The sequence below is a fragment of the Netta rufina genome, assembly GCF_964035555.1.
Source record: "Netta rufina genome assembly, chromosome: 9".
Lineage (NCBI taxonomy): Eukaryota > Metazoa > Chordata > Aves > Anseriformes > Anatidae > Netta > Netta rufina.
Window position 1 is genome coordinate 9,319,837 of NC_140132.1, and position 23,069 is coordinate 9,342,905.

At 43.3% G+C, this 23,069-nt stretch overlaps 1 protein-coding gene across 1 annotated transcript in view; it reads left to right on the plus strand.

The window, feature by feature from the left end:
• The first annotated feature begins 1,547 nt into the window (after positions 1-1,547).
• Positions 1,548-23,069, plus strand: part of HS6ST1 (heparan sulfate 6-O-sulfotransferase 1) — a 186,235-nt gene continuing 164,713 nt past the window's right edge. Inside the window, exon 1 of the mRNA XM_084292222.1 lies at positions 1,548-2,262. Coding sequence (XP_084148348.1) covers positions 1,745-2,262 — 518 coding nt within the window. The 5' untranslated portion in view covers positions 1,548-1,744. The remainder of the gene's footprint in view (positions 2,263-23,069) is intronic.

Sequence of the window (23,069 nt, forward strand, 5' to 3'; positions counted from 1 at the left end):
GTTGGTCCCAGAGCTTTGGTTTAGCAGCATCTCCTAGGCAGGATGCCTTGTACTTCTTGTGTGTGGGCGCTTATCAGAAAGACACATGCCTTCCCACCACTTCCACTGTGTTGGCTGTTCCACACTGCTGGGTGGAAGGTGCTGCAGCAAAGAAAACTGTGTCTCTGTATTTTCCTTTGTGGTACATTTATCTTTTATAGCCCATATTGGACATTTCTAAGTATTTGTCTGTTTACAACCATAGGCAAATACATTGCAATACTAAAATCTGGACTGCTTTTTTGTACTGCGGTGTATAGCCCAAATGTATACAAATCTCACATATATATATGCCTGTATTTCCCAAATCAAAATATAAATTTCAAACCTTTAAACTGAGTTCATACTAGGCTGCTGGATGTTGCTGAACTTTGTGTATAAGAATGACATCATTGTTTCTGGAGTTGGTAGCCTACATGAAAAGAAGCGAATCAGAAGCAGACTTTTAAGAGGGAAATATCAAACAAAAAAATGGTATGAGCACAATATATGATGCTTTTGGGTGCTATAAACATTTTATCGTTACTTGTTTGGGAAGAACTGCATAACTCACTGGGGCTCCACAACTCGTGAGTAATGCAGCCATCTCAAAATCTAGCAGATTTATCAGTCACGGTGTTCAAATGAAAATCTGGGATCTCATTTCCTCCTAAGCCCTTAAAATCTGACACAGTGCTTAACAATGGCTCATCTACACACACGCTGTCTTACACTCATTGCAAAACACAACTTGAATTAAAAAGCGTTATCTGCTGGGATTTTTTTAAGGGTGGGTGCTAAAAATCGAGGCAGAACTTCTATCTTAGAGTACTGGAAACAACTGTCACCAACAGAAGCAGGTAGGGGGGATGCAGTATCATAGCTGGAGATTTTGCTAGAAGTTAGCACTTGCTCCTGTTATTAACTCTACACGGACTCCTGCCTAGGTGGTGGCTGTCACCTCACTCCCCCCTCACGCAGGGCACTGCCGCAAGCAAGGGCTGCACCTGGCAGCTGCCGGGCAGCGCTTTGCTTAATCGCACTGCGAGCGAGCCCCGTGGCAGCGTACCCGCGGGGTGCGAGGCCGCCCGGCCGCTCAGCCCGGGGCACCGCGCTGACAAACTTCTCCGCACCGACCCCGTGAGGGAGCCGTGAGGGGAGCGGGGGCCGGGCGGGCGCGGGCGGAGCCGCGGGCGGCGGCGGGCGCTGTGCATGCCGGGCGCGGGCAGGAAGCGATCGCTGCCGGCCGAGCCGAGCCGAGCCGAGCCGGGCCGGGCCGGGCCGGGCCCCAGCGCAGCCGGCAGCGGGGGCGGGCTCGGGCTCGGGCTCGGGCGGGCTCTGCCGCGCCGGGGCCGCCGGGGCCGGGGCGCAGCGGCGGGATGGGGCTGGCTTCCTGAGGCGGGGGGCGGGGAGGGGGCTGGTTCTGCGCTCCGGTCCCTCTCCGCCCCCTCCCGCCCCTCCGCCCGAGTTCGCCGCTCTGCCGCGGCCCCTCCGCAGCGGCTGGCTGCGGGCTGCGGGCTGCCCCTGCCCCGCTGCCGGGGCGGGCAGGGACGGTGAGGAGCCGAGCCCAGGGGAGGAGAGGCGGGGAGCGGCCGGCCGCCCCCGGGGAGGCTCCGCTGCGGGGCGCAGGGGGGAGGCGGCTGGCACAGGCGCCCGGCTCCGCCGCCCGCCCCCCCGGCACCGCCGCCGTCTGCTGAGCGCCGGCAGCCCTGGGAGATGGTGACACATGAAGCGTGCGGGGAGGACCATGGTTGAGAGGACCAGCAAGTTCTTGCTGATCGTGGCCGTGTCGGTGTGCTTCATGCTCATCCTGTACCAGTACGTGGGGCCGGGGCTGAGCCTGGGGTCGCCCAGCGGCCGCTCCTACGCGGAGGAGCCGGACCTGTTCCCCACGCCGGACCCGCACTACGTGAAGAAGTACTACTTCCCCGTGCGGGAGCTGGAGCGGGAGCTCGCCTTCGACATGAAGGGCGAGGACGTGATCGTCTTCCTGCACATCCAGAAGACGGGCGGCACCACCTTCGGCCGCCACCTGGTGCAGAACGTGCGCCTGGAGGTGCCCTGCGACTGCCGGCCCGGCCAGAAGAAGTGCACCTGCTACCGCCCCAACCGCAGGGAGACCTGGCTCTTCTCCCGCTTCTCCACGGGCTGGAGCTGCGGGCTGCACGCCGACTGGACCGAGCTCACCAACTGCGTGCCCGGCGTGCTGGACCGCCGCGAGAGCGCCGCTGCCAAGACGCCCAGGTACCGGGCCCCGAGGCCACCTCGCCTCACCTGCCCTGCCCTGCCCTGCTCTCCTCTACCTGTGCCCGGCACCTTCCCTCCGCCATCCCGGCTGCTCTGCCCTCAGCCCGTGCCCTGCACCGGGTCCCCACAGAGCCCTTGGCCAACATACATCTTGGTGCCGCTTACGCTCATTTCTAAACACCTGGTTTTCATCGCTCGCTGCCTTTTAGCACCCGCTGCGCCATGTCCTAGTCTTTGTAATCTCCTTTGCCCTGACCTGCGTGCCCCTTTCCTCCACCTGAAGCTGCTGTGGTGCAGCTGAGGTGCACGCCGGTCTCACAGTCCTCACACACACATGCACCTAATCTGCCTGATGGGTTTTTGTGCATCACAGAAACAAACCCTAAACACCCATTCCTGTGTTCCTCCCTGTAAATTTTGGTGAGAGACCTGCTGTAGGGAAAGAAGATACTCGTACCTGTTCCCTGTTTCCCCTCATCTGTGCAGCAGGCGAGTGGGAGAGCTGTCCTGAAGCACCCACCAGTGCCTCCCTGTTGGACACGCACTGTGTTCCTGCCTTCTTATCCTATCATTTCTCTACCTTGGTCTCCTCATACGTGATGAGCTTCAGAGGAATTTTCTGTTTGAAGTACGCTGATAAAGACAGCGGCTTATATTAAAATTGCCAAAGATTATGTTCTTATAACTCGGGGTACCTTTGTGCCTTTCACTGCAGGAGGTGTTGTTTTGCTTTTTTGTTGCTGTTTTTAAATTGATCACTTTCTTAACACCACACACGCCTTCCTTAACTTGTCTGTGTTTTTATCATGGCACTTTGTATCCTGTTTGCCTTGAGGTTCCATTCTTAAATGTATCTAAAATCTTATCCTAACATTTGCTTATGCCATATGCTTTATTTATATGTGTGTTGTTAGTACCACACATAATCCCTTTACTGAAAAGTGACCTTTAAGAAAGTGTCTTTTAGCATCATAGCTGTGTTTTCTCTGCATTTTTGAAGCTATTTTTAATCATTTTTCTTTCATTGGAGCTGTGGTGCTCAATTGCTGGGGTCTTTATTGTCTCTGTCATGATTGCTGCTGCTTTCAACCCGTTTTGGTGTTAGTCATCCAAGTACTATACTCAGACTGCTGTCATGCTGCCTGACCCAGGAGCAGCAAGCTGAAGCATATATCTAAAGGGCTGAGCCTAATTTAGGCTTTGTTTTGGTCTCTTATTTTATTAACAAAGTGCTTGAAAACACTTCTAAGGAAAGTACCCTGAGCCTGTCTGATTACTGTTGAACTAGTGCTCTGAGGAAAAACGCTCAAAGTTCAAATCTCATGTAAAAAAAAGAAACAAAAAAAAATACCCATTTTGTGAACCTTGGCACTTAGCTAGCAAACCATTAACCTTTTATAAAGACCTGTATAGTGTTATAGATTGTCTCAAAGCCTTGTGTGCTTCCCTTGGTAACTTTGTACTCAAACCTGCTCTGTGTTCAGTATTTAACTGTGTCATCCTGTTTAGCAGTTGTGGTGTGGTGTTTGTGTTTTTTTTGTATAGGTACCTGAGAAGAGGGCACTTCAGGTTGTGAAGTAACAATTAAATTCCTTACTGCAACTCTGGGAAATTGAAACCCAGAAGCAAATGCTTGTAAATAAGATTTTCTTTGCCATTTGTTTTTGGAACGTCAGGAGCTGTAGCCTTCATAACTGTCTTATTTCTGGATATGCAGGAAATATAATGATTCCTGTGCTGTTCCCTTATGTCCCTGCATATCCAGAAATAGCTCTGCTTAATGTTGTCTCTTTACTTCCCTTTAATCTATATTAGGACTTCATTTTCAGCAGTATAACAGCTATGATGTGGAAGTTTTAGATAATCTAAGGTTATCACCTTGGTCTGTTAAACAAAAAAGCCACATTTTACTGTTGACTGTCTACTGGGGTTGGTTTTGGTGCAATGAACAGCTGCTAGCTGTTTTAATAATAGTGTTCTTAGGATACTGCAGTCCGGTTCAGTGACCACGTTCTGCAAAAAAAAATTTCATTTCTAAGAAAATTGGGACTATGAGACAGGCAGTGCTTGCGTAAAATAGTCTGATGGATTTTCTTTGTCAGAAAATACTTAGTCTTGTATTATGTCCCCTGAACTAAGAGCAGTGCAACTTTATGCATTGTGAACACTGTGTGTCTTATGGTGAAACAGGACTTCTTAAATTTTAAGGCAAATGTTAGAGAGGCTACTGTTGTATAATGGAACTGAGATACGAAAATCTCTCACTCCTTCCCCCTCCCTCCCCCCCCCCCCAACCCCCCCCCAAAAAAAAGCATCAAACAACCGTTCTGTCAGGGTTTACAGAGATGCTAATGTTACTCTGCTTTTTGGAATATGGGCTTCAAATTCACCTTTTAAATCTGATGCACTGGCATCTGCATTTGCTGCTTAATGCTAAGTTTAAACCTTTGTTCTTCCAACTATATGTTTATCCCCAAAAACAAAACAGCTGACTTGTGACTGCAAATAAATCTGCCTTCTTCTGAGTGTTGGAAAGCATGAAGGTCATTCAGTATTGCCCACATGTACAAATCATGAGCTTAAAGCTGTTAACTTTGTAAGGAATGCAGTTTTATCACTGCACAGTGCCCTGTTGCACTACATTCCATAACCTGTGCATGGTACATAAATTTACAATGCAATTGCTCTTTTTATTGTTCTGCTGCTCTGTGTTAGACTTAATGATTAGGAGCCCTAGATTGCCAAAGACTGCATTTTTTTCTTTCTTTCTTTTGGATTAATAGAGTATACAGCCAGGGATGGGTGTTTTAGCTCTAACGGGTCAGCACGCTTTAAAAAAATATATTATTGTGTCATTTCCCCAGCACCACCAGTGCCTTTTCCTGTTTTGTATTCAAAAGACTTCTAGACAAGCTCTTCTTGAAGCAAATGTTATGTTTTATGCACAGCCAGTAAAAGAAAGAGATTGATTTGTTTGGTGGCTGTAAAACTTGGGACTCTGAGGAACTCTGAAGCTGGCTATGTGCATCAGTGAATTTGGCTGCAGTTCTCTTCATGGTTTTAGTTAAGGGCAAATTCCAGGATTTTGGGAATGGAGTCCTATTCATTCCTTGTACTGCTAGGCCTAAATAACTGCTGGAGAAAAGTTTTTTTTTAAAAAAAAAAAAAAAAAAAAAAAAAAAAAAAAAGCAGATATACTAAGATACGTACTTTGACTCATCACAGTGATATTTAAGAAAGCAGAGGCTAAGCGTTTTCTTTGAACTGCTCCTTTAAATTTGTCTCAACACGGGCACCTTAAAATTGCAAGAGATACAATCTCTTCAGTTGATTCTGAAAAAAAGCCAAACTTTTCTGTCAGCTCAGTTCTTTAATTTGACTTCCAGAGCTAGCGAAATCTGTGAAGTGATCCATTGCTAACTTGTCCATCTCTGCTGTTAAAGGACTGAATGAAAGCTCCCAGAACAGTTGGAAAGGTTCCTTAGCCCCTGGAGGAAATGTGATTCAGCGCCCATTTGGCTGCATCCTTCTTTGTGCTCCCAGCACAGGAGCAGAGCTTGGTGGTCTGAGGTTGTCCTTGTAGGACACTTCATGCGTGAGCTTGACTCTAATGTAGCTGTACTGTAGGAACAATAAAACGTAAATTATGTTTAAGGAATTCAATGTGCATCTTCTCACACCTCTCCTCAAAGGGGGGGAAAAAAAAGGCTTTGTTGCTTGCTGTCCTACTGCTTTCTTCTGCCTCATGAAAACAAGATAGTCTCAGTTAGCGTCTTTCAGAAGACACGGTATTCTTGTAAGGCATACAGCTCTTTTAAAAATACATGTGATGCAAGCTGCCTGTTGCTGTGGAGAGCCCGTGTACTTGACAGGGTGTTGGAAGGGCATTGCTGGCTCTGCTCGTCCCACTCACGCGCATGCGCTGCCTTCTGTTAGGCTCTGGTTCACACGCCAGGTGGATTTCATAATTTTTTTAAAAAAAAGAAACTTATTAATATAATAGCTTAGTCTTGGCTGTGTACGTGTTTCTGTGCAAGTCTATCAGAAGTTTGCATGTGGAGTGTAGTCTATGGACAAGAAAATTGACAGAACTATTTCTTTGTGACTTTTTTTAAGAGCATGAGTGTGCTTGTAATTTTAGTATTATCTATTCAGATTTCAGATGCTTTCGAAACAAGAAAATTGTAATCAAAATACTTTTATTTAAAAGATCTATGACAGGTTATAAAACCTGCTTTAAACAGATCAGTCCAATTTTTAGAATCTATTTACAGCTTGTGTTTTGGTTTGTTGGTTGTGGTGTTTTTTTTAAAGAAACAATTAACAGGGCTCAGCAGTTCGTTAGCTTGTTTTTTTTTTCTGAAGTGTGAACTTTCACAGCTTCCAACCACATATCTGTCCCTTTGCTGGGATCTGTTCTTGATGAGGTTTTTATTATATGTGTGCTTAGGAGCTTCAGAGACACGTTGTCAAGAGACCAACTGTTTGAGAATGAAAGGCTTTACCAAATCACTTTTATAATATTAGCACTTCTTAAAGCTCAGGCTTATCATTCTTTGCGAAGCTATGTGTGCTGGGGGTTGTAAAATACCTGTCTGCAGATTGCAAGGGGTGTCCTTCCCTACGCACTAGTTTGTCTCAACCTAATTTTTCTTACACTGATGCTTCCAAGCAATCTGTAAACCTGTCTTCAGTAGCCTGATTTTTCCCTTAAATCCTTAGCATGTGGAATATTTTAAAGTCAGCTGGTCTGATACAAAACACCACATCTCTTGAACCTGGTTATGTTCACCCAGAAAGCTAGCCAAACAATTCTGAAGCAACAGATAGTTTTGTGGTAAAAGTCTTTAAATTTGACATCGTAACTAAAAGTAGCTGAAAGTTGAAACTCCACAAATAGCTGCCTAAGCTTCAGGTAAGCGTGAGACTTCTTGCTAATGTATTGTATCAGGTTTAGTTCTTTTTTTTTTTTTTTTTTTTTTTTTTTTTTTTCCCATTCTGTTGGCAAAGCAGGAGGATGTGATATTAGGTATGTCCATGCTTGAGTGTATATGTCTATTTTCCTGATTGTGCATACCTATTTGCATTTAGCTATATTTCACTGCTCTTTAAATAAATCCGGTCATGATACAGTAATTTTGTTTTCCTGCTTTAGAAGTTTGCAGATATATTTTGCCTTTTTACTTTTATCCTTTCCCACTTAGAATAGTCTACATTTTTATTTTCTGAGTAAAGAATCTTTCTTTTATTACTTGGGGAAAAAAAAAAAAAAAATCAGAAACAAATACTCTAAAAGAGCTGGCTTGAAATTAATGACTGAATTGGATGGTGTATGTAAGACTAATGTACACTCCCATTGTCTTAAAGGAGTGGTCTATTGTAAATGCACAACTGATGCATTTCATCACACTCATTCACGCGACTTTTTTGAGGCTGGTTACTTAAAAATTACAGTCTGTGACATTGACCACAATGTTTCCCACACAAAGTGATGCCAGAAGTTTTCAAGGCTCTGCTGAACAGTCCTGTTTTGTGAGTTTGAAATGCCAAATAGAGGGCCCGTTCTTTATCACTCTTTGAGCAATTTTAGTGCATGTGTTTCTCTTCCAAACTAACGTGATCTTGAGCAATGGCACCCTAGGATCTCTGTTGCATGTTGGGGAAAAAAAAAAAAAAAACTGATTTAAGAAAACTGGAGTTCATTAGTACTGTAGGGGTTTTAGGTGAAAAATAATGTATGATTTGCAAGTATGTGAATTTGATGAGACCTGATAGAACAGCTGCATGCTTGCTAGTGTGGCTTGGAGGGCATGTTTGGATATGTACATTGAGGCCTCTCCCCAGCAGGCAATCGGTGAAAGCCTTAAGTTGGATATTAGGATGTGAACTGGTAGAGGTCATACTATCTCTTAAGAGAACACTGCTAGAGCAGATTATAACTTGGAGATTATTACAATACTGCCTTCCCTCTGGGCCATCTGTTCCTTCTAGGAAGGAGGAAGAGATTAGCTTCCTCTTGTGGCATCTTTCATCGATTTGCGGGGTTAGATTCCTAATGGGTTTGTTCAGCATTCAGCAGAAGCTTTTGGCTGCGTGCTGTAGAAACTGGAGGAGTGTAACTTGGTATCTCTTTTCCAGAAAATATTTCAGGATTTGCAGGCCCAGGATTGTAGGAAAGAACTTTTTTATGAGTTTATTTCAGAGCTGAAATTGGTGTTGTGCCCTGAGTCATGTTTGTAAGCAAGGCCCACACTTCCTGTTCTTGTCAGAGTCCACGCGTTCCTACCCGGAGTGTTAGTCACAACAGTGACGTGCTGAGACAGCTGGAAAATCATGATAAAGATTAGTCAAAGGGTTTGTGGCTAGTTACTTTGACCTGGAAGTTAAAAGGAATGCACCTGAACTGAATTTCATGTAGAAATAGCTGGCTTATGGGATGTACCACAGGCTGTGCCTCCTTACTGTACGTCACCGTGGACAATTGCCTTCAGTCAGTCAGAGAACCAGGATCACTGTTTCTGCTTGTTGCACAAGGTCTGATTTTAAACTGCTGGTTATTTGCCACTAACTTTAACCAAGTATGTGATAGTAATGCTCAAAATAATGTTCGGTAGTGAACTCTTGGGCTTCTATTTGCTTTAGAAAAGGAAAGTGGCGTGGTCTAACTCCATAAAGCTTCTCTTAGTTTATGCTTGTATTTCTAGGAAGAAAACATATACAGTTCTTCTATTACTGACTGAAATTGTATATGTCAAGCAAAAATACAGCATGGTATTTAATTCCTAATAATCACAAATGTGATAGTTGCTGATATTTGTATTTAGACTTGCTTGATGTGATTGGAAGGGAAGGATACTTAAACATCAGAAGAAGTTATTATCTTCCTCAGCAAAGATGGTGGTAGGCTGTATGGAGCATGGGAGGAACACAGAGCTGAGGGAGCCAATTACAAATTCTTTTGTTTCTGAAACGGTGGGTGAACCTTAAAACAGCAACAACAAAAAATCTCTACTTTTTCTAATGGAATTAATGAGGAAGTCTTAATCACTAGTACAGATTCACAGTGACGCAGTCTCTCTAAGAGCTGTTTGATGAATTCTTGTTCACCCTTCTGCTGTTTACATAACAGAACACTCTGCTGAAAGTCCAGTCTGAGAATCCATCTGAAGAGTCCTTCGCAGCTTATTACCATAAAGATGCCAAGAGTCTTAAATACTTCTGTAGTGTAGCATATCAAGTTTCAGACCTGAAGAGGATGCTTCAGTTAGTCTTGGGTGTTACTGCAAAGGAGGAGCTATTTACCAGTGCGTGGCTCTTAAGAGTGGGAGATTCTCAACTAGAACAAGTGTTTTCAGGAGAGATCCATGCTGAGAGAGGATGTCAGGCAAAAAGTAGCCTTTTTATGGTTTTGTTGTTTCTACTTGTATGAAATTATGTGCATGTTCTCCTTTCTGTGCTTCACCTCAAATATGTGGTATGTTACACTGAATGCTGCTTGATCCCTACAAACTGCTGAGTAGAGCTAAGGATACGCAATGTTCTGGGGCATCAACATTCCACTGATGCATCCAGACAGGGCTTGAAAAACTTTGGTTTTCCTGAACTTCTTAGCAGTGCTACTTATGTAGTGTGTATTTCAGTGTACTGCTACTGCTGTGAGATGTGTAATAAATAGCACCTGCTACTATGTTCACTTACAACCTAGAACAACTCTTAAGTGGACTGTCTTAAAGCTGATTTTGCCAAGAATCTCAGACTTACATTTTAATATACAGACCTTTCCCATGCAATGGCAGTCTCTTTCAGAACCAACTGGTTTCTTACCACAAACTATTACTACTTCACTCTGTAATTCCTCCCTTCCACCCTGTTAATGATCAGTTCTACATAATAGCTCACCTATGTATTTATAGGGGAAATATATCACAATTTCCTGCCAATTTAAACAAGAAAATGAAGATTTGCCATTAACTTCTCATGGTCTGATTCTGTATTTTGCTGTACAACTAATCTCAACCCTATTAAGCAGAGGTTCTTTGATTGCACCTCACTGCAGGTGGAAACATCATCGTTCCTTTTACAGAGGTCTTCTATACAACATTAAAGCTCTCCGAGTTTACTGAACCACCTTTGCATTTTTAATCAAACAGCAACTTTGGTAAATTTTAAGAATAACGTTAATATTGAACTGCTAGCAAGAGAACTTAAGATTTTCTGGCCAAACAACATTGCCTAGAGTTTCCCAATGCCTGGTGATGGATTTTTTCATCATCTAATTTCAGTTCTGTTAAAGGGGGCCTGATTTCTGGAGAAATGTTAAAGCAGTGGAAGCACTACCTTCTAAAATCTTCCATATTTTGAAGTTATTCTAAATTTTAGCCTCAGTTCTTATGTTAATTAGATGCACGAATAAGATAGCTGTTTACAGGGAAATAATCAGGGAGTTTGGAAAGAAGATCTTGTGACAAGTGTGCATGATTCCTTCTTATTTTTACTGTAAGAAGCTTAAAGAAGAAAAATATTTTTTTTTCTCTAAGGTCTCTTAGAAAAGTAAAATATCCAAACAAATACTGTAAAAATAGAATTGACTTTTTGTTTTGTTTTGTTTAAACTAACAGCTCTTGCTGCCTGACCCTGTTGCTCTCGGTAAAGATTTTACTTAGGTTACCCGTGACCCTATATCAAAGCGTTGGGAAAAAATCAATGCCTCATAGCTAAGACAAACAGCAGCAGCATGCTGACTTCTCAGTTTCCTGACAGCTTTTGCCTTCCAACTGGAGATGGGGAAAGAACGAGGAGCACAAGAATCTCAGTATAATCATAATCAGTCAACCATCCCTTCTGTTAACATGACGTAAATCAATCAAGACAGGATTACCTTCTGCTGTTCTTTGCCTCCTTCTCTTTTCTGCTACCTGTACCTCTTTTGGGTCTTTTTGAAAGAGGAGAGACAGGTGTGACTTGTGTACTTCTGCCAGGTGGAAGACTGGATGGTTTCTTCCTGTGATGAAGCAAGTACAATAGGGGTCACTTAGATGAAAATCCACCTTAAAGGAAATACCTCATCCTTTGTATTACAGTGCAAGAAGGTCAGTACGTGTGTTTAGGAACCCTTTCAGATAAGGGAATGCCTTAGCATTTTTTCTAGAGGGACAAATCTGGAACTTGAACTTTTTTCTAGTCCCAAGCATCTGAGTGGAGTTCGCATCACTGATTGTAGTGTTGTGGTCAATGTTACTGTTTGCAACACGTACAAAATAAAGTCTCTCCACCTTTTTTCTGCCCTGAGATTTTAATTTTCCTTTATGACTAATCTCCATATAGGTTTAAAAATGATACCGTCTTTCTGGTGTGTATATAGCCTGACTCGAATAGAGCTGTAGACCTGGCTAAAGAATTCATTATTAATTTCACCATTCACATAGTGAGGTCCTGTGTTTTTATCAACTGTAATATGTTATGTGTATCGGGATTCCTACTGTTGGAGCCAGTCATATCTAGCAAATATCTGTATTGCAGATGCTTAGAATCAGAAATGTCTGTTTCCAGCAGCTGCTATGTATTAGCCAGGTACCAGTTTTCCACCTGGAATACTCAGAAGTCAGTCAGGCTCCAAGTAGGCAAGTGCGCTAGCAATTTATACAAGTGTTGTTTTCATTTTTAGGAAAACGTACTGAATGCTGAAATGATAAAAATCACAAGATACATGGGTTTTGATTTTAAAAATAACTTTTGCAGTATCTAAACACTTAACAATGGTATAGTGGTTTTGTGAGTCTCAATACATTAAGAAGGGACTGAAAATCAGCAGCCACAACTTCATTAACATGAACTCAGGTTTGGTTCACAAGGATGCATGCGGTGTGACTTGCAGCAAAAAGGGAATATAAGGAAGCTGTTAAATCGCAAGAGAAGTTTTACTTAACTTCTGGTTATGAAAGAAGGATCTGAGGTTGTGGATAGAAGGAGTTGATCAGTCCTTGACTGAGGATGGGGAAGAACAAAAAAGAAGAAAGTCCATATGCCTTGTGTCAACTAGGATTTTCATGTCTCAGATGGTACGTTAGTTAACAATAAAGCTTTTTGTTAGATAACCATGAAGTCTTTGATCTTAATGAAGATAGTTTGAATTTCTTGTCCATGTTGAAGGGGCATGTGCTCCTCCAGAACTATTTGCCTTGTGAGTTCTGTGGGACTTGACGCTAAAAGCATGCACAACGGTTTAAAGGAATAATATTGAAGAACAGCATGCATGAAAAATACTTGAAGAATCTAGTATGAGTGTTTATAATATATATACCTTAGCGTGTGAGAGAAGTAGTTTCGTAAGCGTTCAAGACATTCATCCCTGGCTGGAACATGCTTAGATCTTTAACTAGCAACTGCTAAGAACATGTTTTTACAATATGTTTTAGGTTACTACTTCTTAGAGGGATTATTTGGCAAGTTCTGCGCTGGCTATTTTTCAACACCTTAGCTGCCTTGAGTCAACTGAAAATGTTCAGGATTTGTCTTCAGGTAGTCTGAATGGCTTATAGCAGCTGCTGTGATGTAGCAGCGCGTTGAAGAAGAGAAGCGTGTTTTCTTGGCAGTCTAGTCAAAGCTCAAGGGAGTTTCAAAAATCAGGAATACTGCTGTGAAATGGATTATCTTGCAATGACCATGACCTAGAAGTCTGACATAATCCTTTCAGTTTTCCCAGTGTGAGAAACAGATTATGGTGTGGTCAAGTAGTGAGGTGGTCAGTAAGTACATCGTTGTGGTTAGACATGGTTGTGCGTGAGGAAGAAGAATCAGACCCTTCCTGTCTGAAGGAGGCTGTTTTCGTGTGTCCTGAAGTATCCTAACTGATCAAGAAGGTGCTGAATCTGTATGGCTGTCATGGCCCATTGTTCAGGTACTTGTATCTGTCAGGTCTTCCGAGAGCTTCCTTATCTCAGAACATCACCGAAGTCTTCTCTGGATGAAGCCCGTACCAGCTGTTCTTCTGTAGGTGCTAACCTGCCAGTGATGGTGGTGCCTGTGAAGAAATATTGCTGTAGCTGCCCGGAATGTTTCCTCGGTGCTTAGAACAGTAGCTGTCAGCAGGAGAAACACACTTGCTTGGTCTGAACCTTTGAAACTGGTTGATGAAAACAGTTGTGTTTACTTGCCTAGGATTTCACCAACAGGAAACCAGGAGGAAGCTGTCTGTCCCGTTTCTATCCCTGCAGAAGGCCCAGCCAGGGGCGTGTAATTAGCATATTATAAAACTGGATTGTTGCTCATATTATTAGGTACTACAGGGAGCCGAGCAGAAATTGTTCTTAACACAGTTGTCTGTCCCGGCTTGCTCAGACAAGTTTTTGTGTTTGACAGTGCCCAGACTGGCTTGTGCACACTGTTTGCTCAGCTAGCTTACTCAAAAACAGAAGCTGATACATGCATGTCGGGGGGTGCTTCGTGCTGTTGCTGTTCAGCACAGGTTTTATATTCCTGCCAAACAGCTGAGCCCTCCAGTGCAGGGGCTGCTCCTCTTGGGGCACCCGGAGGAACCGTGTGTCGCTCCCTGTCCCGAGCCTTTAAGAGAGCTTCTCCTTTGTGACTGGCCAACAACAGTGCGCAAAGGAAGCAGCAGTGGCAGCAAGCTCCTTTGCTGCATGAAAATGGCAGTTTCTTGCTATGTATGGGAGTCAGTATTGTGTTGTGAATAGCTGAGCCATCATCTCTAATAGGCAGCAGAGCACTTTGGTTCTTCCTTTCATATCCAGCGAAAGGACTACTTGCCAACTGACCTGAAGTGTTTTAACAGCAGTTGGTTTTTTATTGTATTTTCTATTGGATGTGTCGCCTTGGAGCTCTTTAGGAATAAGTTGCCTGCACAAAAGTGCAGAAATTCTTGTATCCTCTTAGTTTCGCAGTCTTGAAACCACAGATGACAAAGCTGTTACCTAGCAAAGGCATGTAAGGACAATTGCTTTTGAAGAATATACAGATGCGATGTGTACATGCACGTGCTCTGTACCTTCTGCAGTACAACCGCTTCTCCCAGAGCCATGCTGGGACACTGTGTTCTTCATATTGATGCAGAAACAGGCAAAAGTTGAACGCCTTGCCATGATGCTATGACACCAAATCTAGGACGGCAGCACGTGTGTTGAGTGCTCATCCATGTGCTGGCACGAGTAGGTTACGCCTCACCACAGGCAGGGATCTACGGTTCTGCCTTCCGTGTCTTGGGATCTGTCAAAGGAGGGAGCTTGGGTTGGACTGTGTAAGGAGGTAACTGTGAGAAGACCTCCTGTCCCCTCAGGTAAGTAAGGATCTTCTGAAACAGTTTTGTAAATATCCTGAAACAAATGCAGAAGTAAATCTTGCTGCAAATTGTCCACTGCCTGACTACTTCTATTTGGAAATAACTCCCCCCTGAGGCTTTCTCTCAAAAGGCCCTCTTGGTGAGAGCATTTTTTCTTTTTTGTGCTCTAGCTAGTGTCGAAGGGGGAAGAATTGGTATTTGAGGTGCAGTAGGACAAAAATGACAATATAAATCATGACGGAATGGGTGCAGCTGCAATTTATAAAACTTGCCGGATGATCAATAGTTGCTCCTGTGTACTGCATGGATAGTGGGTGGCTGTGATAAAGCACTGGTTGCCAGCATAAAACTCAGCTGGAAATCTTATAGAACTTGAAGGATGGATTCCTTGAACGTTTGGGAAATGTGAGATGCTTGGCCTGCCAAATACTTCAGGCAGGATGAATCCACCCCTTTCCTAACTGGGATATTTCCTGACTTCTGAAGTTATTTGGGGATTGTCATGAAAACTCATACTTTCTGGATTGAAGCCTGGCCAATCCCAAATCTGGAAATAGCTGCTCGTGAGAACAAAAAGAACAGTTATATATTTCAACTGTACTGTCAAATATGCTGTTTGGCATAAGAGAGATTCTGAAAGTTTTTCCTAGAGCAGAAAGGGTCAGAGAATAGCTTTCTTGCACGTAAGTCTACTGACTTCCATACCCAGGAATGTAAATACCTGTTTACTCCTTTTTGTGGGAATTGTGTTTGTGCTGGGATGTTTGTAGAAGTTTAAAGCAAACCAAGTTGAAATAGATGCATTAAACCCAAACAGGTTGCTGTACCTCTGTGTGAAACATGACATCTTGGATTATTCTGAAAATAATGTTGTGTAACTTGCACCAAAAACAAAAAAAAATCTAGTATGGATTGGACCCAAAACTAGCTAATTCCACAAAGGTGCTAGCTATTAAGTTATTGTATATCTCAGGATTTACTGTGTAGTGTGTACTGCTCCAATCCTCTTGTCTCCAAAAGAAGAAAAAAAAAACCCTCTTTCATGCAAAGTGGTCTCTCTGGGGTCAGTGAGGGGCGAATACAAGGGGGAAATGGCTGGGCGTTAACAACTTCCCACAGGATAAAGGACAAACGGTCCTGCCTTTAAACAAATCCAGTTACTGGGTGTGAGTAGCAACTCTGAACCTTAGTGGATTTTTGCAATTAAGAATACAGGCTTCATGTTCCAGAAGACAATTGAACAAGTGTTTATAGTGGTAAGGGAACTCGGAGAAGGAGCTGGTTACACCAATTCATTCTGGTTATTAGCTTTTCTTTTCCCCTTCCTATTTATAACCCATTTAAACGTGACTAATGGCTAAAGCTAGAACTTCACTACATGTCACATAATCTTTTTTATTTTCACCCTGGTGGAGGATGCAAGTTGAAACAAAGACGTTGTTGTTTAAGCTCCCTTTAAACTCTATAAAAGTTCACATGCTTTCAAGCCATGCTTTTAAATCACACCTCTGTGCCTGTATGGGAAAACTACAGGCAAGTTTTGAGCAATTCATTCTTCGTTCTCTTCAGAGCTGAGCTGATGGCCTTGCAGGAAAGGGAGGAGGAGTATAAGCATGACAACATATTTCTAAGTTCTGTACTTATTAGAGATAGAGATGGGACCAGCGACTTGAGGTCATATAAGGAGATACACAGAGCTTTTTGCCCCCAGATCATTAGATCAATGCAGAACATACTTACAGTGCTAAAAGCTCATACCCATCTGTTTGGTAGTTTCAGTGCAGCTCTTAGGTGACAGATGTCCCCTCTACAAATGCAGCTATCAATATGGCACTAAATAGACCCTCTTTCTTTTGCAGTCTTAGTTGAGCACCTAAGATTGAATTAGATGAATTGAGCTATGTGAATGGCTGAGTTGTCCATGAGGTTGTAAGTCTCCCTCTGATGATTTCTGATTTGATTACCAAGCCTCTGCTATCACACCAAAGTGCTTTTCTGCTCTCTGTAAATAAAAGTGATGGTAGAATGGGATGCAGATATTGAGCACGCCACTGTTAGACTGTTGGCACATGTCGAGGGCAGTGTCAAAATGGCAATCCTGACTTCTGTTAACCATGTCACTCCAATTCTGTTCTGTGAGGAGTGTCTGAACTTTTATCACCAATTTGTCCTTGGATACAGGGACCTGAAATGTTTAACTTCAGCTTACCTTAGAGAAGTTGTTTCACAGACAGGCAAAGTGGGAGTAAGAAAAAAAAATAAAGAAAAAAAAAAAAAAACAGCCTTTGAAATTAAACTTCTGGATGTAATCACACCTGGAAGTCACTTTAGTAGCTTGGGCAGGTACTGGATGCTCTTATTTTCCATTTCCTTTGGACTGGCAGTATTGCAGAGCAACTTTTACAGCTCTGAAGAAGTTTTTATGAACTGTAACCTACCCCAGGAAGCCAGAGTAGCTTTCTGATAGCAGGAAGATGGGAAGAGACACTGTGTTAGCAACAGAAATAAAAATAGATCTGGACTTCAAAAATGGAGTTCAGGTTTCTCAAAATTCATATAATCAGAGTGTGAAGTTTTGGTTCCTGTTTATGTCTAATTAGAGTTCTTGTTTAGAAGAAGGGAGGTGTCTCTGAAGTAGGAGCTGCTAGAGGTATGATGCCATGAACAAGTCGGTGCAAGGTGAGGGTGTGGATTCCTGGCAGGTTACAGCTCTGCTTACCCAGCCTGGTGCCTGTTCTCCCACAGTAAGGCTGCAGTGCTTCACCCTCACTGGAGATGGATAAGTTGACTCACACCTACCGAGGGGCAAAAACATACCCATGTTGGTTTTGTTGTGTTTTTTGACATACGTAGCATGCTATAAATTCACGTGGTAGCATACCTCCAAATAATACTATGTAAAACCTCCTGTGTTTGGATTGAGAGGAACTATATTTCTACATCGAGACGTCGGGATTGCAGGGGAAGGTTAGTGAGCATCTCTGCTGTATTCTTGGCTCAGAAGTATTTGCTGTTTCTTTTGATTGCTGCAGTGGTCTTACCAGTGGTAGGAGCTGTGCAGGAGTGACAAATGCAGTCACTTGGCTAACTCTTAACCTGAGATAGATGGGATTGGTTTATTTGGCTTGAAGCCATGGAGATAAGTGAACCTGCGATGGGATTCTTGGTCACTTATGAGAAAAGTTTGGTGTTAGTTTCAATAATTTAGTGATGAAATTCAAGCATGGATACCAGATGCAGTTCAGTCTCAGGAGAGGTGGGCTTAGGGACTTCCCAGTGCTCTGCTCAGAACTCGTGTGCTAGTGGGAGAGCTCCTGAGCTGCACTGCAGCTCGTCCAGCTGTTGGGGGATCAGGTGTCAAACTGAAGGGCCCTATTGTTGTATTGATCTGATCTGGACGGGACAGAAAAGCACTGATGTCTCTGACCGAAAAAAGGGGCAGGCTGTTCACACAAACTCTTAGCTCAGAGCAATTGGTTTCGCTGGCTGCTAGACAGGCTCTGGTGTAATTAATCTTTGTCTGGCCTTGCGTGGTAACACTGCTTTGGTTTATGTGCTGCACCAGATCGCATCCTGGTAGAAAATGGAGATGGCAAGAGGACACTGGAAGGTATGTTAGTTTGTTGGCCGGGAATCTCCGTTTGCCTTTAGTCTTTTCCTGGCTTAATTCTGCATGTCTTCAGTGGCATTGCACTCTTATTCAATTAAATTTGTATGGTGCAGTCTCAGATGGGTTATTTCCTTGGTTTGACTTGCCAACATCCAACTTTCTGTTTCCATTGACAGAAGGATGTGGGAGGTTTAGGTTGTGGGAAGCTTTGACAGAAATAATGCAAAACGTTAAAGGTTCTGAAAAAGCAAAAGTGGAGCAATGACTTTGGAGAGAAACCTCCTTGTCACTGGATGGTCTTTATAAGAATTGCCATAGATGTGCAGACTGCTGCCCAGCTTCTCTGCTCTTTAGTCATGTCATTTCATGGTATATAGGCATAAAGTTCAGCACGATCTGGTTCAGCAGCTCAGATGCATACTTCTCTATGCAATTAGTCCTCAGCAAGAAACAACAAAGATGTTCCTCAAGACTGTAGAAGGCTGGTTTTCTGTGTGTGTTTGGTGTTTTTTGATTCATTTGATCTGTTTTTGCTTTTTTTGTTCTTTTTTTGCCTTTTTTTTTTTTTTGAATAAGAGAAAATACAGTGATATTCTCAGTAGCAGGAAACACACAGTTGAGTTAATCAGCCATATTACTGCAAAAGAAAAAAAAGAAAAGTTTTATGCCATGCCATGAAGCGTGTTTGAATAACTGCAGAATGTTGACTTGCATTTCTAAATTTTGGCAGGAAGTGAGGCAGGAAATGCATTATTAGAAACCTTGTCCAAAAAAAGTCTGTAATGGCCTGGCTTAATGATGTTGGCAAGGAGCTCTGGAAAGGTGGTCATGCTTCCACCAAACGCTGACCGCATATTTGTGCATTTTGCCAATTGTTGCCTCTTGCCCCTCACACGGACACTTCAAGAGCACAGTGAGTGTGCACTGAATGGGAGCATGGGAGTGGAAGCAAAACAGAGCAGCATTTTTAATTCCAGCACAGTCTGTTTTGGCATGCTGCCTTTCCGTAGGGATTTGTGCATTCTGTGGGGTGTAACTGGACTGGATTGAAACTAAGTTTTTGCAACTTTATTTGCAGTATCCGCTGTGTGAGTTCATTTGTCTATATGGATATTAATGCAATGACTCAAATTGTTGTGAAACTTTTTTTGGATGGTCCTATCTATGAACAGTTCAGACTATGTACAGAAGGCATCATCAGTATTTGTTACAGCATTCACATTCTCCTGGTGTCAGCTGTCCTTTCAGAACTCAAGGGCACAAACTGCTTCAGAGATACCTCCAATTAAATTGACAGGTACCTCATAAATTTGAGTCTGGTCCTGACTACTCCTCTGTTATAAACATTTATTTCTGTTGCTGTTAGGTTCTTAAAAAGAAAGACAGATGTGGAAATTAGTGTAAGTGCCATCTGAACCTTACATATAAACTGTACAAATAAACCTACCACGCTAAACAGAAATCAGATATGTAATTCCTTGGGAGGTATTCAGATGCTTTGAGTATCTTTCCTTCAGGTGACCTGCCTGTTGAAAATTAACAGATTTTGTTCCCTGTCTTCTCTTGAAGGTTGTTTCTTTCCTTACCTCTGTTCTAAAATATTTTTTTTTTTCAGGAGTTACTCTCAGATTATCAAATGGTTCTCTTTGATACTGGTTTTAACTTCACCCTCAAAAAGGGATTGTTCTACAAAACTCCTGCAGGACATCACTGTAAAGCACTGTAAAGTATAACGGTGACTTACAAATTCCCAGATATTTCTTTTTCACTATAGCAAACTGGCATAAAGCAACACAAGTCTGCAATCTAAAACCCTTGCCCTTCCAAACCAAATGGCTGTATGTAAACTGCCTGGTGGCAATGGTCCCAGACCATTGCTAATTCCTGAGCTGTGGCCAAAATTTGTTTGGGAGATCATTGACCAGCCTGGGCCAAAATCACCACAAGGACCAGTGATGAAAGTAATGCAATAGAGGAATGTTTTCGAGGTGACAAGTATGTTGTGTTTTGTTTTGTTTTGTTTTTTTCTCCCTTCTTCCTCACCCTACTTTATGGTGTCCTTCATCAATGGTACATATTTAAGGGATTTAGAAGGGAAGTGCCTTATTACCTTCTCTCCTGTGTATATCCGGGGCTGCTACGTGGCTGTGCCATACCTAACTGGGCCATCTGCAGAGAGTCTGGTTAGTAAAGGAACCAGCCGTCTGCTGGAAATTGGTTCAAGTAACTGAAGTGGAAGCTGGGATTAGTATTGCCTCTCTTTCTGGCTCCACCTTTCTGTGAAAGGAAAATTAAAAGATTGTAGAGATTCCAGAAACCTCATGAGAGTGGTGTTTGGGTGAGTGTGACAAAAAAATAAATAATTAAAAAATTTTTAAAATGCTGCACAAAGGGGTTAACTTAGCACAATTTCTGAGTTTTGGGAATTAATTTATTTTCCTTGACAAAAAGCTCTGAATGATTCTTAGCTGTTCTTCCTTATCCAAGTGCAGGCAGGGCAGACCAGGCTTTCTCCGTGTCCAATTTGCAGTGAATAGGGCAGTGTTGATCTTTTTGGGAAACAGTGCAGTGATACAGCCTTCAAGTAAAATAAGAGTAGGCCATGAGAACCCATGATGATGACAAAGCTGCCCTATCACCACGCCTTCCCTCTCAACTCCCAGCAGACATGCCCACTTCTTCCTTTGCTGAAATGTCTCTGATTTTGGAACAAAGATGGAAGAATCGGGAAGTTGTTGGCAACACTAAAGAATAGGAAGCTGACCTGTGGTTTCCTTGTTATTTTCCACTTGTTTGTTTTCACATTTCAAGGAGGAAGAGGACCACTTTATGCTCTGCTTTGGGCAGCATCTGTGTGACGGGTACATAGTGCCGTCAGCGGAGATCAGCCCCCTCAGGCACCCATCTCACCAGCACCGAGAAACCCCATACCACATGCAAGGCTGCAGAATGCCCCTCTCTGCCCCCTCTTCTGCCTCCTAGGAGGCACATCCAAATTATTACTATTAGATTATTATCACATTATTACTCCAGAAAGGATAAAGTTACCACTGCCTTTTTCTCTGTATTTTAATAAATACATTTTGGTTTTGTTTTGGAAATAACTAGCATTGCCTTTTATTTTAAGCGAACCTATTCAGCAGCACTGGTATATTGGTAACCTAAGAGCTGCTTCTCTCAAATGTGTTTTAATGAGATCCAGTGCAGCACATTTGTGTGAATTGCAAGCCATTTCCTTGAGACACCAGTATTTATAGGGTTTAATTCAACTTCACTTAAGTAGCCCAGAAATGGACATGAATTAGCTGAAGCCGATGGAGTAACCTTGTTATAAATAAGGAAAGAGTAGGAGTTATTGTAAAAGGAGTTTAATGTCACTAAATTATATTTGTCCCAGTGTAGACTTCATGGAATTTCTGGATCCATCTTTTTGTGCCCATCTAGTTCAGAAAGCAATAAGGAGCATGACTGCCTGGCACCATGGGGCTACACAGCTGGTACCTGCCTAGTTGTTGATTTTTCCAAAGCTGTGCCCAACAAAGTATTTTATGACATTCAGCGATCAGCACAAGTATGCAGTAAAAGTCCACTACATTTATTTTTATTTCAAAGTCATAAAACGAAAAGTAGGCACATTATATGCTGTGCATATATATAACATACATAAAGTTGTGTTTAAGTTGAAAATAGGAGCAGCTTCCCTACTCATCGTTAGTATTTTAGCAGTGTTCGCTCTGTGCTTGCAAAAGACTGACAGTCCTGAAACAAGTGAGGAGGGGGCAGGAGGAAAAGATTTCCAAAAAGAAGCAGCATCTTTTGATGCCTGCAGCCATGTCTTGTTTTAATCTAGTCATTTGTTGTCACTGGAACAAAATTATCATATCACCCTTGGCTAATATTTCGATAACCAAGTGAATGTATATATTCAGACTGAAATGAGCTAAAACATCTACAGCTTCCCTCCTAGAGAGAATAGAAGGAAGGCTCATGAATGAGTCTTTAACAGAGCATACAGGGACTGATCCACACCGTGAGTGCTTTAGAGGGATTCAACTTGCGGGAGATAGACTTCTGGAGTAACTCCCTGCAGGGCCTCAAGGGGAGGTGCCGAGGTGAGACTTCTCAAATGGGGGCGGACCCCCTGCCCTGTCCCTGTCGGGCAGAGGGAGGGGATCTGGGAGCTGAGGAGGAATGGAAACAAGTCCCTGCTCGACATCGCAGGCGATCCCCTCCCCTTCCGGCCCCACCCTCCCAGGTGCCCTTACACAACAGGTTTGAGGCCCTAGAGATTGAGAGGCCGGTGTGTGAGGAAGAGGTAGCAAATGTTCCCAGGAGGATGCCTGGGGCGAGGAGGTCGACTCCGCGCCTCAGGACTGCCTCCACCAAGAAAGACAGGAGGGTGATTGTTGTTGGTGATTCGACTCTTAGGGGAACAGAGGGCCCTATTTGTCGGCCTGACCCTACCCGTAGGGAAGTCTGCTGTCTCCCTGGGGCCAGGGTCAGGGACGTTGCCAGGAAGCTTCCTAACCTGGTACGCCCCTCTGACTATTACCCCCTTTTGATAGTCCAGGCGGGCAGTGATAACATCGAAGAGAGAAGCCTCAAGGCTATCAAAAGGGACTTTAGGGGACTGGGTCGGTTAGTGGATGGAGCGGGAGTGCAGGTGGTGTTTTCGTCCATCCCTATGGTGGCAGGGAGGGGTTCAGAGAGGACACGGAAAGCTCACCTGTTAAACACGTGGCTCCGGGACTGGTGCCAACGCAGAAATCTTGGGTTTTTTGATCATGGGGCACTTTACTCAGCACCTGGCCTGATGGCCGCAGACGGGTCCCTATCTTTTAGGGGAAAAAGGATCCTGGGCCAGGAACTGGCAGGGCTCATTGAGAGGGCTTTAAACTA